General features: G+C 37.4%; 1 protein-coding gene across 4 annotated transcripts in view; it reads right to left on the bottom strand.

Moving 5' to 3' along the window:
- Nucleotides 1-712: 712 nt before the first annotated feature.
- CHD1L (chromodomain helicase DNA binding protein 1 like) overlaps nt 713-12588 on the bottom strand; it is a 111221-nt gene continuing 99345 nt past the window's right edge. For all 4 annotated transcript variants that reach the window (XM_037061622.1, XM_037061623.1, XM_037061625.1 and 1 more), the window contains 7 exons: nt 12086-12249; nt 10752-10957; nt 9516-9614; nt 4749-4819; nt 2754-2868; nt 1937-2045; nt 713-1067 (listed from right to left, as the gene is read on the bottom strand). In XM_037061622.1, coding sequence (XP_036917517.1) covers nt 989-1067; nt 1937-2045; nt 2754-2868; nt 4749-4819; nt 9516-9614; nt 10752-10957; nt 12086-12249 — 843 coding nt within the window. In that variant the 3' untranslated portion in view covers nt 713-988. The remainder of the gene's footprint in view (nt 1068-1936; nt 2046-2753; nt 2869-4748; nt 4820-9515; nt 9615-10751; nt 10958-12085; nt 12250-12588) is intronic.

Raw genomic sequence — 12588 nt, 5'->3', positions numbered from 1 at the left:
AAGCTATAGTATATGGTATCTACCCCATGACTCCTACTCTGGTGGTCTCAGCCCCTTGCCCTCCCAATTCAGATATTCTGTGTCAGCTTTTGGCATTTCCACAATTCCCTTTTCTTGAAGCTGAACTAAATTTGGAGGGAGGGAGAAAGGAGATCTTCTTCTTCTGATGTCACATTTGAAGGGTCTCTAGGCCAATATATATTCTTAATGTGTATTCTTAATTTATTAATTTTTTTAATCCTCATCCAAGGATATTGTTTTCATTGCTTTGAGAGATGGGGGGATAGAGGAACATCAATGCGAGAAAGAAAAATATTGATTGGTTGCCTTTGGCACGCACCCCAACCAGGGATCAATCCCAAATCCTAGGTATGTGCTCTGACCAGGGATTGAACCCGAAACCTTTTCTGTTTAAAGGACAACGCTCCAACCAACTGAGCTACACTGGCCAGGGCCAATGTGTATTCTTTTAGGAGAGTGAAAAGAAGGTCAGGAGAGCCTCTACTTGTCTGGATCAGGAATTTCATTTCTCAGCTTCTGCCCCTCAATCCAATCTTTCCAAGTCATGAACTGGCTGAGGGCGTTTCCTTCTCCCAGTGTAAGCCTGCTCTGTTATCTTTTATTTCTTCGTAATTCATATGGCCTTTCCCTCAGTAAAGAAATCAGTCTGATGGAGTAAAAGAAAACTAGATTAGGGGAAAGAAAGCAATAAAACCATTAAAGATAGAAAATTTATTATAATTCAAACAGCTATGCAAACTGGGGCCCAGAGAGGGTGACAAAGAACTTTCCCAACTAAGTTGTGCATGCCTGTATTACAGGTACCAAATCAGAGTAACACATCCAGGAGAACAAATTAGAATTCAGATAAAGGAGTAACTCAGAGGTTCACCAGATCCCACTTCCTTTTTGAAATACTCTATCAGTAGTTCTGGCAAAAATCTTAACTGGTTGCTGAAGCCTGGATCTGACGCTAGGCCAACGACTGTTAAGGTACCAGCTCTCCTGAGGAAGAAGACAAGTACTGTGAATGAAGGATGGCAGACTTGTTTCTAGGAAAGTAATATCTGATATAGATAGTTAAGGAAGCTGTATTTCATCACTTTAAGATGGACTTTACTGAAACTACTAGTTATCTAGTTTAGTAATTGTTCAAATAACCACTTTAGAAGTAGTATGCCTTTAATTCCCTTTCACCATATCATAAATCCTTCAGATGCTGTTAGTACTTACTACTGCTATTGTTGATATGCTGGAACATTTTTGACACTGTTTGAACTATGCATAGATACAAAATTTAATTTCTCTGCTAAGTTTTTAGTGATTTAAATACCTTGAAAACCACCACTGAGTGAACTAATTTCAATAAGTAAAAGGAGTTTCTATACAACACTTATGTGTCAATTATGCTTCTTCTAGTGATTTTGGACTGAGTGTAATTCTAACTTACACAGCAAAGATTAGTATAAGAAAATACTAATCTAGCAAAACTAGATTATATCCTAATGGTCAAAATGAATTTCTCAGTGCTCCTTAGGGATACACTGAAAAGGTCAAAAAATAAAGTAGTTTACTTGTTTATTTTAGTAAACTGAGTGAAGTTGCCAGTATTAGACCTAGGTCTATATAGGTCTGAAGGCACTCTAGAGAAGTGATGTGAAAAGATTCAATGTTACCAAAGGGCGATTGTTCAAATGATACCTTCATGTATCTTTTAGTCTAGCTGTTGGCACCCAGAAAGGCTTGGATGTATTTATTTCCTTCCATATATATACAAGTTAGAAAGTGCTTTGTAGAATTTCTCTCATTAAAGACAGAAGAATGAAAAGTGTGGCAGAGGAGAATTTGGTCTTGGATTAAATAGTGATACCTGAAAATATAAGACTTTTTCACTTCTGAAGTGGGAGGGGACACTACCAGAGTAACAAAAGGATACATGTAAGTTGGGATGCCTCTTGCAGCCAAGTATTTCCGTATAAGTCGCTCAGTACCATACCAGTTAAAATCCTTTGTGGCATGTCCAATGCGTGGAAAATGGACACTTGCTATTGAAAAGAAGAGAAGATTACAATGTCTTCCTTCATCAACAAGTGACAGATGGGTGTAATATATTCATAGGAGAAAATAATTGTTAGCCTTATTCATTTTGTGGTTTCCAATGAACCAAATGTATATAATCATGGAGTGTCCCACTCAAAGCATACAATTATGTCAAAAAATACTCTGGGGAGGAATTGTAATACAGAAAAATAATTCTATTGAACACAAGGACCCACGAGACTGGAAATAAGTAGGTACAATGGAAACAGAACACGATCAGTGGTTGAAATGTAATTAAAATAAACAAAGACTCTTTAAAAAGTCAATTAGTTCAACAAACTCTGAGATACACCAGGTTTGGAAACAATACCAAACTATAGTTTTTGACAAAGAACTGTCTCCTAAAGTAGACTGTGACTCTCCAAGACAGGACATGATAGACAGTATTTTCCAACTATTTATGACCAGTTCATCACTGGTACTCAGCTTCCTAATCTGTAAAATCATGATATAAATACCCCAGTGGTATGGAAAGGAAAAAGGGCTTTACAAACACAAAATGACAAGTTGGTTACTTCTGTTGCCTTTCATATTGGGACTTACTTTTACCAGATAGATTGAATAGGTTCTTGATTCTCACTACCCCTTAAAAATCCCACCACATGCTTGAAAAAAAAATCTGTCTACTCCTCAGCACAAATTGAAGAGCTTACCTTTCTTTTTCTTTGCTGCTAAAAATATCTTCTTCAGACCCTCTTCTAGGGCTGCCACCTTGATGCCAGACAGGATATTGGAGCGATCACGGTGCTGAGCCACAACCAAGGCCAACTAGGAGAAACCATCATTAATGGCTGACATGGTATGAGATGGTTTCACAGCTAACTAAGTGATTTGCCCTTGGAGAGGGTGTGAGCAGTCTCCAAATAGGTTTAGCCCTTTATGGATCATTCAGGCTTTGGCTCTTCCTCTTTCAAATGCTCTGCCTGAACAGCCATGCACTACCAAATCTATAATTTCACATCCCATCATAACTGTTGTATCCTATTTTGTGGCAACTTTATATAAGCTTTTCTTACTCTTGTCAAGGCATGTTAAAACCTGAGTCCAGGACATGCTGGCAATGCTTTCCAAGATAAAGAAGGAATTTTTGAGCCTCTTAGGAGCAGAAAAGCCTTTTGAGGTTCTTGTACTCCAGTCCACTAGCTCATGCTCAAGTAAGCTCTGCAACCACTGGGATAAGCAATCATTCTATCTCTGTTCAAAATGCCAAGTATTTCCCACCCTCCTAACCTAAGTGGAGTACAGCTGGAGAAAAGGTCAAGGGAGCGTCTGGGGCTGACATCACTAGTCACACCATAGTCTTGGTGTTCTACTCACTGTAAAGTTTTCTTGAGTCACTGGATTCTGAGCTGCTTATGCATAACCACTGTCTCATTATCATTTTTTAGCATTTTTGAAATGAATAAATGACTGACTGAAAAAGCAGATACCACTTTGTTGTTAGATGTGCAGTCCACTAACCTCAAGAACACATGCCTCTCAGCCTAGTTTCTAAATGTCTTTTCTAAGTCAGTAAAGTTTGGCTTGAAATTTAAATATGAATTCAGGCCCTAAAGAAAGTAAGTAGGTGTGGGAAGCAAAACATCTTACAAGAATTCCAAATGGCAGGCAAGTGGAAGATACTTAAGATGCAAAAGAACTTTAATGTGGGCAGAGGAAATGTGGATTGGTTCTTCTTGGCTAGAAAATAAGATCTTTTATAGAACTTTTGATATAACAAATGATGAAACATGACTAAAGAGTTTTTAGTCATGTTTTCTTATTTGTTCAGTAAATGTTTATTAAGTATTCCTATCAGCCATACTTCATAAGGTGCTGAGGATAAAAAGACCAAAATTAAACTGTGCAATTAGGAGGGGCCTGCCCTCTAGGTAAGTGGAAGGTACAAAGAAGTAGGGGACAGTGCTCCAGAAGCTGTGATAAACAGAAGCATGGGGGGCGAGAGAGGGCAGTGGAAGGCAAGGCTCCACCTGTTTATTATGGGCTGAATTATGTCCCCCAAATTTCATGTGTCAAAGCTCTAACCCCTTGGTATTTCAGAAAATGATTATATCTGGAGATAAGACCTTTAAAAAGGCAATTAAATTAAAAAGGCCTTTAGGGTGGGGCTTAATTCAATCTGACTGGTGTCCTCATAGAAAGAAGAAATTTGGACACAGAGGAAAGAACATGTGAGAACACAGCATGAAGCCAAATACCTGCAAGCCAAGGAGAGAGGTTTCAGAGGAAACCAACCTTGGCAGCACCTTAACCTTGGACTTGTGGTCTCCAGAACCATGAGAAAGTACATTTCAGTCTTTTAAGTCACCCAGTCTGTGGCATTTTTTTCTTTTTAAATTTATTTATTTTAATTGTTGTTCAAGTATAGTTTCCTGTCTTTTACTACCATCCCAGCCCACCTCCCCATTGCCCCCCACCTCCTTCCTATTTTCACCCCCCTTAGTTTTTGTCCATGTGTCCTTTATACTTATTCCTGTAAACCCTTCCCCTTTTCCCCTGAAATTCCCTCCCACCTCCCCTCTGGTTACTGTGGTATTTTATGACAGTCTTAGCAAAATGATATACAGCCAGAGAGGCCAATGCAACTAGGAACAGTTTCAAGAGGAGGTGATAGGAGCCACATTTTAGCTTGTGGTTTTCTCACTTACCAAATCTTGCCCTTTGCTTCTTGACTCTTTATCATCAATAGGAAATAAAAGGACACTTCCCAAACTCAAGTCTGAGGTAAAATAAAAAGGGGCAACAGGAAGAACATTAAGTTCACTAAAGACTGAGTCCAGTCAGGTTTCAAACCTGCCTTTTCTCACTCTCCTGAACTCACTGTGAGTAGTTTATCATTTACATTTATTGACCACCCTACAATTCTAGGCATTGTGCTCTAACCCTGGGGATTCAAAGATGAATATGACAACATTCTCTGTAAGTGTCCCAACTTCTGTGTCTTTAAGGAGCTAAGTCCTCAGAGTAGCTTCCTGCTCTCAATTCAGTATCACCCAAGCCATTTGTAAGCGGAATCATTTTTGCCTGATATTTATATTTACCATTGTCATGAAGGTAAGGCTTACTTCCCAAAAGAGATCAATTTTGACAAAAATATGCGTCCAGAGCCTGGCACAGTACTTTACACACAGCAAATACTACTTTTTGAATAGAAATTACTTGGCTAAGGTAAATTAACAGATTTCTCTCCTGCCTCATGTACAAGGTTTAATAATATAAAAATGTTACCCTTTATTCAGAAATACAAATGGAATCACTAAGGATTGAAAGAAAAATGTCTGTTAAATCTGTTTAAATGTTATCTGGTAAGTTTGAGCTTTCAAGGTAAAGTCTACAATTGGAATACACCTAAACAAATTGGCAATTCACTTTTTCTTGATTGTCTATAGGAAAATAAAAGCAAGGAGATGAGAGTGTTACCTTTTAAAACTCTCTGCAAGCAACTAAATGGTGCATTTTTTTAAATAAGTAAGATTCAGAACAAGTCACCTGTTTCTTGGGCAAGGACTAATACATACATTTGGCTGCAGAGGGCCTGACATATTCTGGAACTCACATTTACCATTAGGTTGTAAAGGTATTCTCACATGTTTTTTTCCCTACTCTGTGACCAGAATGTTGACACGAGGAATATTGTTAGAAGAACTTTAAGTTTTTATTTTTTTACTCCCATCCTCCTACCTGCGACTAACCCTTTGGCAACCATCAGCTTATTCTCTGTGTCTATGGGTATATCTATTTTGTTTTTGTTTATTCACTTGTTTTGTATTCTTCTTAGATTCCACATATGAGTGAAATCATAGAGTACCAGTATTAGCCTTTCTCTGACTTATTTCATTTAGCATAATACCCTTTGGTCCATCCATGTTGTCATAAATGGCAAAACTTCATTCTTTTTTATTGCTGAATAATACGTATACATGTACCACATCTCTATCCATTCATCTACTGATAGACATTTGGGTTGCTTCCATAACTTGGCTATTGCTAATAATTCTTCAATAAACATAGGAATGCATATCTCTCTTTGAATTAGTGTTTTTCTTTTCTTTGATAAATGCCCAGAAATGGAATTGCTGGATCATGTGGCAGCTCTATTTTTACTTTTTGAGGACTTTCCATACTGTTCTCCACAGTTACTACACTAATTTACAATTCCACCAACAGTGAATGAGAGTCCCCACTTCTCTACATCTTCACCGCCACTTGTTATTTATTTATTTACTGGTGCTAGCTATTCTGACAGGTGTGAAGTGGCATCTTATTGTGGTTTAATTTACATTTCCCTGATGATTAGTGATGGTCAGCATCTATTCATGTCTGCTGGCCACCAGTATGTCCTCTTTGGAAAAAATGTCTATTCAGGGCCTCTGCCTATTTATTAGTTGTACTGCCTAGATTTTTTTGATGTTAAGTTGTGCAAGTTCCTTATGCATTTTGAATATTAACCCTATATCTGATGTATCATTTGCTAAAATTTTCTTCTATTCAGTTAGTTGTCTTTTTGTTTAAATTATTTCCTTCTTTTGTGCAAGAACTTTTTAGTTTGCTATAATTCCATTTATTTTTCCTTTTGTTTCCCTTGCCAAGAAGATATATGCAGAAAGATACTGCTAAGAGCAATATCAAAGAGTTTATTGCCTATGTTTTCTTCTAGAATTTTTATGTTTTCAAGTCTTACAATTGATTACATTTACATCTTTAATCAATTTTGCGTTTATTTTTGTATGTGGTATAAGAAAGTGATCCAATTTCATTCTTTTGCATGTATTTTTCCAGTTTCCCCAACACCACTTATTCAAGAGATTCTACAAACTTATCCATTAAGGATTATCTAATCTCTTATAATCTTATGTATTTCTGTAGGTTCAGTTATAATTTCTCCTCCTTCATTTCAGACTTGAGTTTTCTTTATTTCTTAGTCTCACTACAGGTTTGTCAATTTTATTTATCTTTCTGAAAAAATATTTATCTTAGTTTTGTTGAATTTTTTCTCTTGTTTTTCTGGTCTCTAATTTCCTTCCATTTTAATGTTTGCTATTTTTTTCCTTCTGCTAATTTTGGCCTTAACTTTGTTTTTCTTTTCTAGGTCCTTGAGGTATATGTAACATTATGTTGACTATTTTGCAATCTTTCTAATTTTTTAATGTATTCACTTATCACTATAAACTTCCCTGTCAGAACTGCTCTGGCAGCATCCCACAGGTTTTGGTATGCTGTGTTTCACTTTTTTGAGATATTCTTTGGTTTTCCGTTTGATTTCTTCTTTGACTCCACTGGTTTTCAGGATTGCGCTGTTTAATTACCACATAATTTTCCAGTTTTCCTCATGTTGTTGATGCCTACCTTCATACCATTGCAGTCAGAAAAGGTAGTAATATGATTTCAGTTTTATTCTGTTAAGACTTATTTTGTGTCCTCTCATATGATCTATCCTGGAAAATGTTCCATGTGCACTAGAGAATATTCTGCTGCTGTTGGAGGAAATGTCCAATAGATGTCTGTTTGATCTATTTGGTCTAATGTTTGGTTCAAACCCATTACCTCCTTGCTGATTTTTTTTTTTGTCTGAATGCTCTATCCACGGCTAAAGTGGGATACTGAAGTCCCCTACTATCATTGAATTGTTGTCTATTTCTCCCTTCATATCTGTTAACATTTGCTCAACATACTTAGGTGTGCCAATGTTGGATACTTATATATTTATGACTGTTATATTTTCTTGATGAATTGATCCCTTTATCATTATATTATGACCCTCCTCATCTCTTATTACCACTTTTGGCTTAAAGTTTATTTTGTCTGATATAAGTATAGCTAACTCCTCTTTCTTTTGGTTTCCACTTACATGGAATCTTTTTCTATCCCTTCACTTCAAGTTTGTGTGTTTTTAAGGTTCAAGTGAGTCTCCTGTAGGAAGCATATAGTTGGGTCTTGTTTTGTTTTTTTAATCCATCTTTCCACTCTGTGCCTTTTGATTAATAAATTCAATCTATTTACATTTAAACTAATTACTAGTATGTAAAAAGAACTTACTAATGCCATCTTATTAATTGCGTTCTAGTTATTTTCTATTTCCATTATTTCTTCTTTTCCCTTTGTTTCTACCCACCTTTCTAAATTGGTTAGTGTCTATGGTGATATGCTGTCATTCCCCTTTCTTTGTCTTTTCTGGATCTGCTCTAAGTTTCTGTTTTGTGGTTACAATGGGATTTCTACATAAAAGTTCTTACACACAGAACAGTGCATTTTAGGCTACTAGGACATGCATTCTGTCCTATCTTCATCATGTCTCCCTCGTGGTTTCAAACAAGAATCTAAACACAGTCCTCAAAAGTCTACCCTCTGGCTCTGACCACTCCTGGACTCTGTTTCTCCAACTGCCCAATCAATATCTAGATCTGGGCTAATTATTTCAACACATGTTAAAAACCTTCTTCCATTAATCTGTTTAAGTACAAAGAGTATTCTATTCATTTTAAGTCTTTAATCACTTTCCACCCTAATGAACAGAAGAATTAGGAAAAACCAATTTCTGAAAAATATGAAAAAACCCTTCTCTATCAGACAAGGTCCTTTAGCTTAAGGTTCCTGTGAAATAACTGCAATAATAATTTTACTCCTTTTGCCACTTTGTGATTTCTGCTCATAAAGAGAAGGTGTACTTAGCCCTGGCTGGTGTAGCTCAGTGGATTGAGCACGGGCCTGTGAAGCAAAGTGTCACTGGTTCGATTCTCAGTCAGGGAACATGCCTGGGTTGCGGGCCAGGTCCCCAGTAGGGGACACATGAGAGGCAACCACCCATTGATGTTTCCCTCCCACTCTTTCTTCTTCCCTTCCCCTCTCTCTAAAAATAAATAAATAAAATATTTTTAAAAAGGAAGGTGTACTTACCCCTTCTCTACACCAAAGGAGAATACTGTTCAGACTTCCAAGTCCCCCAGCACCAAACAGCCTTATCGCAACCTGTGCTAACTGTATATATAACTTCCTTCCCTCAGCACCCAGCTCTTGTTAACATATTAATGATGTGTCTAATTTCTCCCTCACAGGCTCTCACATTTTCATGAGCGATTCCCTTAAGAAGATGGGGTAAGTTGGGTAAGTAATGAAATGCTAAACTTTAACATGCATGCAGAGATCAACATTCAAAATACTCGCACATTCATCATCTTCACTATAGTTCCATGAGGTAGGTAGGTGGAATAAATATTATTAATTACAAATGAGAAAACAGGCACAGGGAGGATAAAGGACTGCCTCAAAGTCACATTATAATGAGCTCATTGGTGACAGAATTCAGACCCCAGCCAGCCATCTGACTCTTTACTACTGCTTTTTAAAGCCACATGACACCTATCCTAAATGTCCTCTCTTACTCCGTCCCTAACCCTTCTTTCTTCTGTGCTCCTTACCTTTCATTTTCCCAGCCAGCTCATATATTTTTCTTGGCTCAGTGGATCGTTTTTCCAGAGCTGTGAATAAGCCACCTCTGCCCCAGTGGCCAGAGTCATCTGATAGAAGAGAAAATTTCTTCTATAGGAGGCAAAGTCCAGTCCACAATTTAAAAAACAAACAAACAAAAACGAAAGGTACACCAAACAGACTTATAGAAGAAAGTCTTTTCCTCCCTTTGAAAATCAATCTAATCTCCTAGGCATGTATCATAGGTTGCACCTCTCAAATATGTTTAGGTTTTCTGTAATATACCTGGCCATCACAACAGGAAAGCACTGAAAAAATTAGTGTACTGAAAGGGCAGTATCTCTGTGGTACTTCTGTAATTCCTGGAAGATGACTTAGGAATGATGGAGAGTAAATACAATACAACAAAGAGCACTGAAGCACTGGTACTACAACAACACATGACTTTCATGTCACAGGTAAGGAAGAGGAAAGGTTAAATGACTTATTCAAGCTGGTGCTAACACAGCCAGTTAGTACCTTGCATTTAGAGTTACTCATTCATACTACTGAAATTAGCATGTATTATGTGTCAGGTGTTGTTCTAGCACTAGGGTTTTATAGCAGTGGACAACAGAAAACCCTTCTCCCATGAAGCTTATTTTCTAGTGCCATGAAACAGTCAAATAAGCAAACGCATATGTAATAAGTCAGATGATAGTATGTGTCATCAAGTAAAATAAGGTAGAAAAGGGGACAGAGAAAAATGGAGGGATGAGGATGGGGTCTGTTCTACACAAGGCAATCAGGGGAGATCTCTCTGAAACACAGACATTTAAACAATGCTTGATAGGTTCCAGACAGAGGAAATAAAAAATAAAAAGTGCAAAGATCATTAAGGGCAATAAATGCTTAGAATTTTGCTTCTTCTGAAAGAATACATTTGTCTTCTACATGTTGCCTCCTTTTACCCTCTCAAAAACCTTGTGAGAAGAATAATGTAGATATTAGCCCATTATGCGAATAAGGAAGCTGAGGCCCAGGGAGGCTGGGTTTCTCAAGGAGGTAAACAAGAGATAAGAGTCAAATCCAAGTCTCTTAATTCTAAAATTCACATTTTTTGTGACCACACAAGACTGCACTGGGCCCATCAATCACCACTAGGTCAGGACTCTGCTTCATCCTCCCCAGCGCTTGGCATCATAAAGATTGAGGACCCCATCCTGGACCCATATCACTTCTCATACCTACGCACTGCACGATCACAGCATCCTCCACTCCAGCCTGTGGGTGGGTGACATCACCAATGACATACTTGATAGAGGTCGAATCTGAATCTACATAATCTAGTTGAGCTGAGCTCTCATCTTCCCCATCCTCTAGGTCTTCTGATTCACTCTCCTCTGAAGGCAGGCAGAAGGACTGGTAATTGTTGGACTCCCACCAGGCCATTCTTCAACCAGCCAGAGAGAAAAGGAAATTAACTGGGCACATCACAATTTCTCTTGGAGTACAGTTTGTATTACAAACAGTAAGTGCCAAGTGGAAATGCAATTAGAAACTCAACCCAACTGAGTTTTCTGCCTATTTATAAATAAACAAGAAGGCTTACCCAATTAGCCTAATGCTTCCTGACTATACTTCAATAACGAGCAGGCACCAGATATTCCTGTTTTTAAGAATATAACTAAAAGAGACTGAGTAAACTACTTTTTGTTAGCTACAGTAAAATCTTAAATTTTCTTCCCTCATCTGAACACATCTCTGTCTTAGGCACTCAAGACTTTTCACTTAAGTAAACTGTTTAGGTTAAAATTTAGTCTTCAAAAAAATATTCTATTACCAATAGCAGCTACCAGCTTTATAGAAATTTTCTGCAATTTAAGGATTTGAGAAATGCCTACAAAAGTAAAGTATTTAAGGTACTCTGAGTATGCTTTTATATGTTAGAAATGTCTTCAATACATGGGCCATGTGCTAATAATTAATGATGACTTAAGTAGGCGACAGGATCTAAATCAGTCCCTTTTTACCCATCTGATTAGGAGAAAATAATTGCAAATATCCCCTTAGAGGTATATAATAGACAACTTTTTATTACCAAAAAGGTTTTGCACATTGATGAAGCAGTATTGTATCTATTCAGGAAATGGACATCTACAAAAGCAACCAAAAGTAGGTTCCTCAGGAGACCAAAACTGAAAATCACTATTTCCATGTTTCAATAATCAAGATACAAAATACAATAAAAATATTTTACATTAAAAACAATTTTCCCTGCAATTTTAAAGTGATGTTCAAGCCCTGGCTCAGCGGCTCAGCAGCTCAGCTGGTAGAGCATCGTCCTGACATGCCGAGAATGTGGCATACCCCAGTCAGAGCACATATAAGAATCAACCAACGCATGCATAAATAAGTGGAAAACAAATTGATGTTTTTCTTCTCTCTCCCTCTAAAATCAATCAATAATTTTTTTTAAAAACGTAATGTTCAATTGTGGACTCACTATACAGTAGTGATTCCTTTACCAATTGTGACTCTCAGCTTTATTAAATAATACAGACAAATAGTACACACATACTTTTTCTTACGTTCCACTTTTTCTTTTATCCTCTTCTTCTCCTCTATTAGTCTCTTTCTCTTAGCTGTTGCTACTTGTCTTTTCTGTCTTCTCTTCTCCATCTCTTCTACACTTGGCATCTGCTTCCTCTTGGTAGACCTTTCCACAAGGCCTGGGATGAGAACCTGTAGGAAGAACAAGATCCATAAGCAAGAAGTCTGGGGGCTGCCTGTTCCTTCATAAGCTTCACTCATCCCTAGAAGACACTCTGTATGGTGGCAACATGCTTAAAATTTCTCAAAACACCACATCTCCATGCCACCTGGTGTGGTAGGAAGACACTTCAATTTATACTTCTATCACATATCTCCGCACAGGCATGGCAACCAGGACATGGTGCCCTAAACTCAACCAAAGCACTGGCATGGTTGGTACAAGCAGTATATCATTTTGGTTAATTTCATTAGGAATAAAGAACTTCAGAAAAGTAATTTTTAAAAAATTAAAAGCTTACCTTGCAGGAT

This window comes from Sturnira hondurensis, unplaced genomic scaffold, assembly GCF_014824575.4.
Source record: "Sturnira hondurensis isolate 20B ecotype Veracruz unplaced genomic scaffold, ASM1482457v3 Scaffold0013475, whole genome shotgun sequence".
Classification (NCBI taxonomy): domain Eukaryota; kingdom Metazoa; phylum Chordata; class Mammalia; order Chiroptera; family Phyllostomidae; genus Sturnira; species Sturnira hondurensis.
The sequence above is the reverse complement of the archived record's forward strand: the minus strand, read 5'-3'. Positions and strand labels throughout refer to the sequence as shown.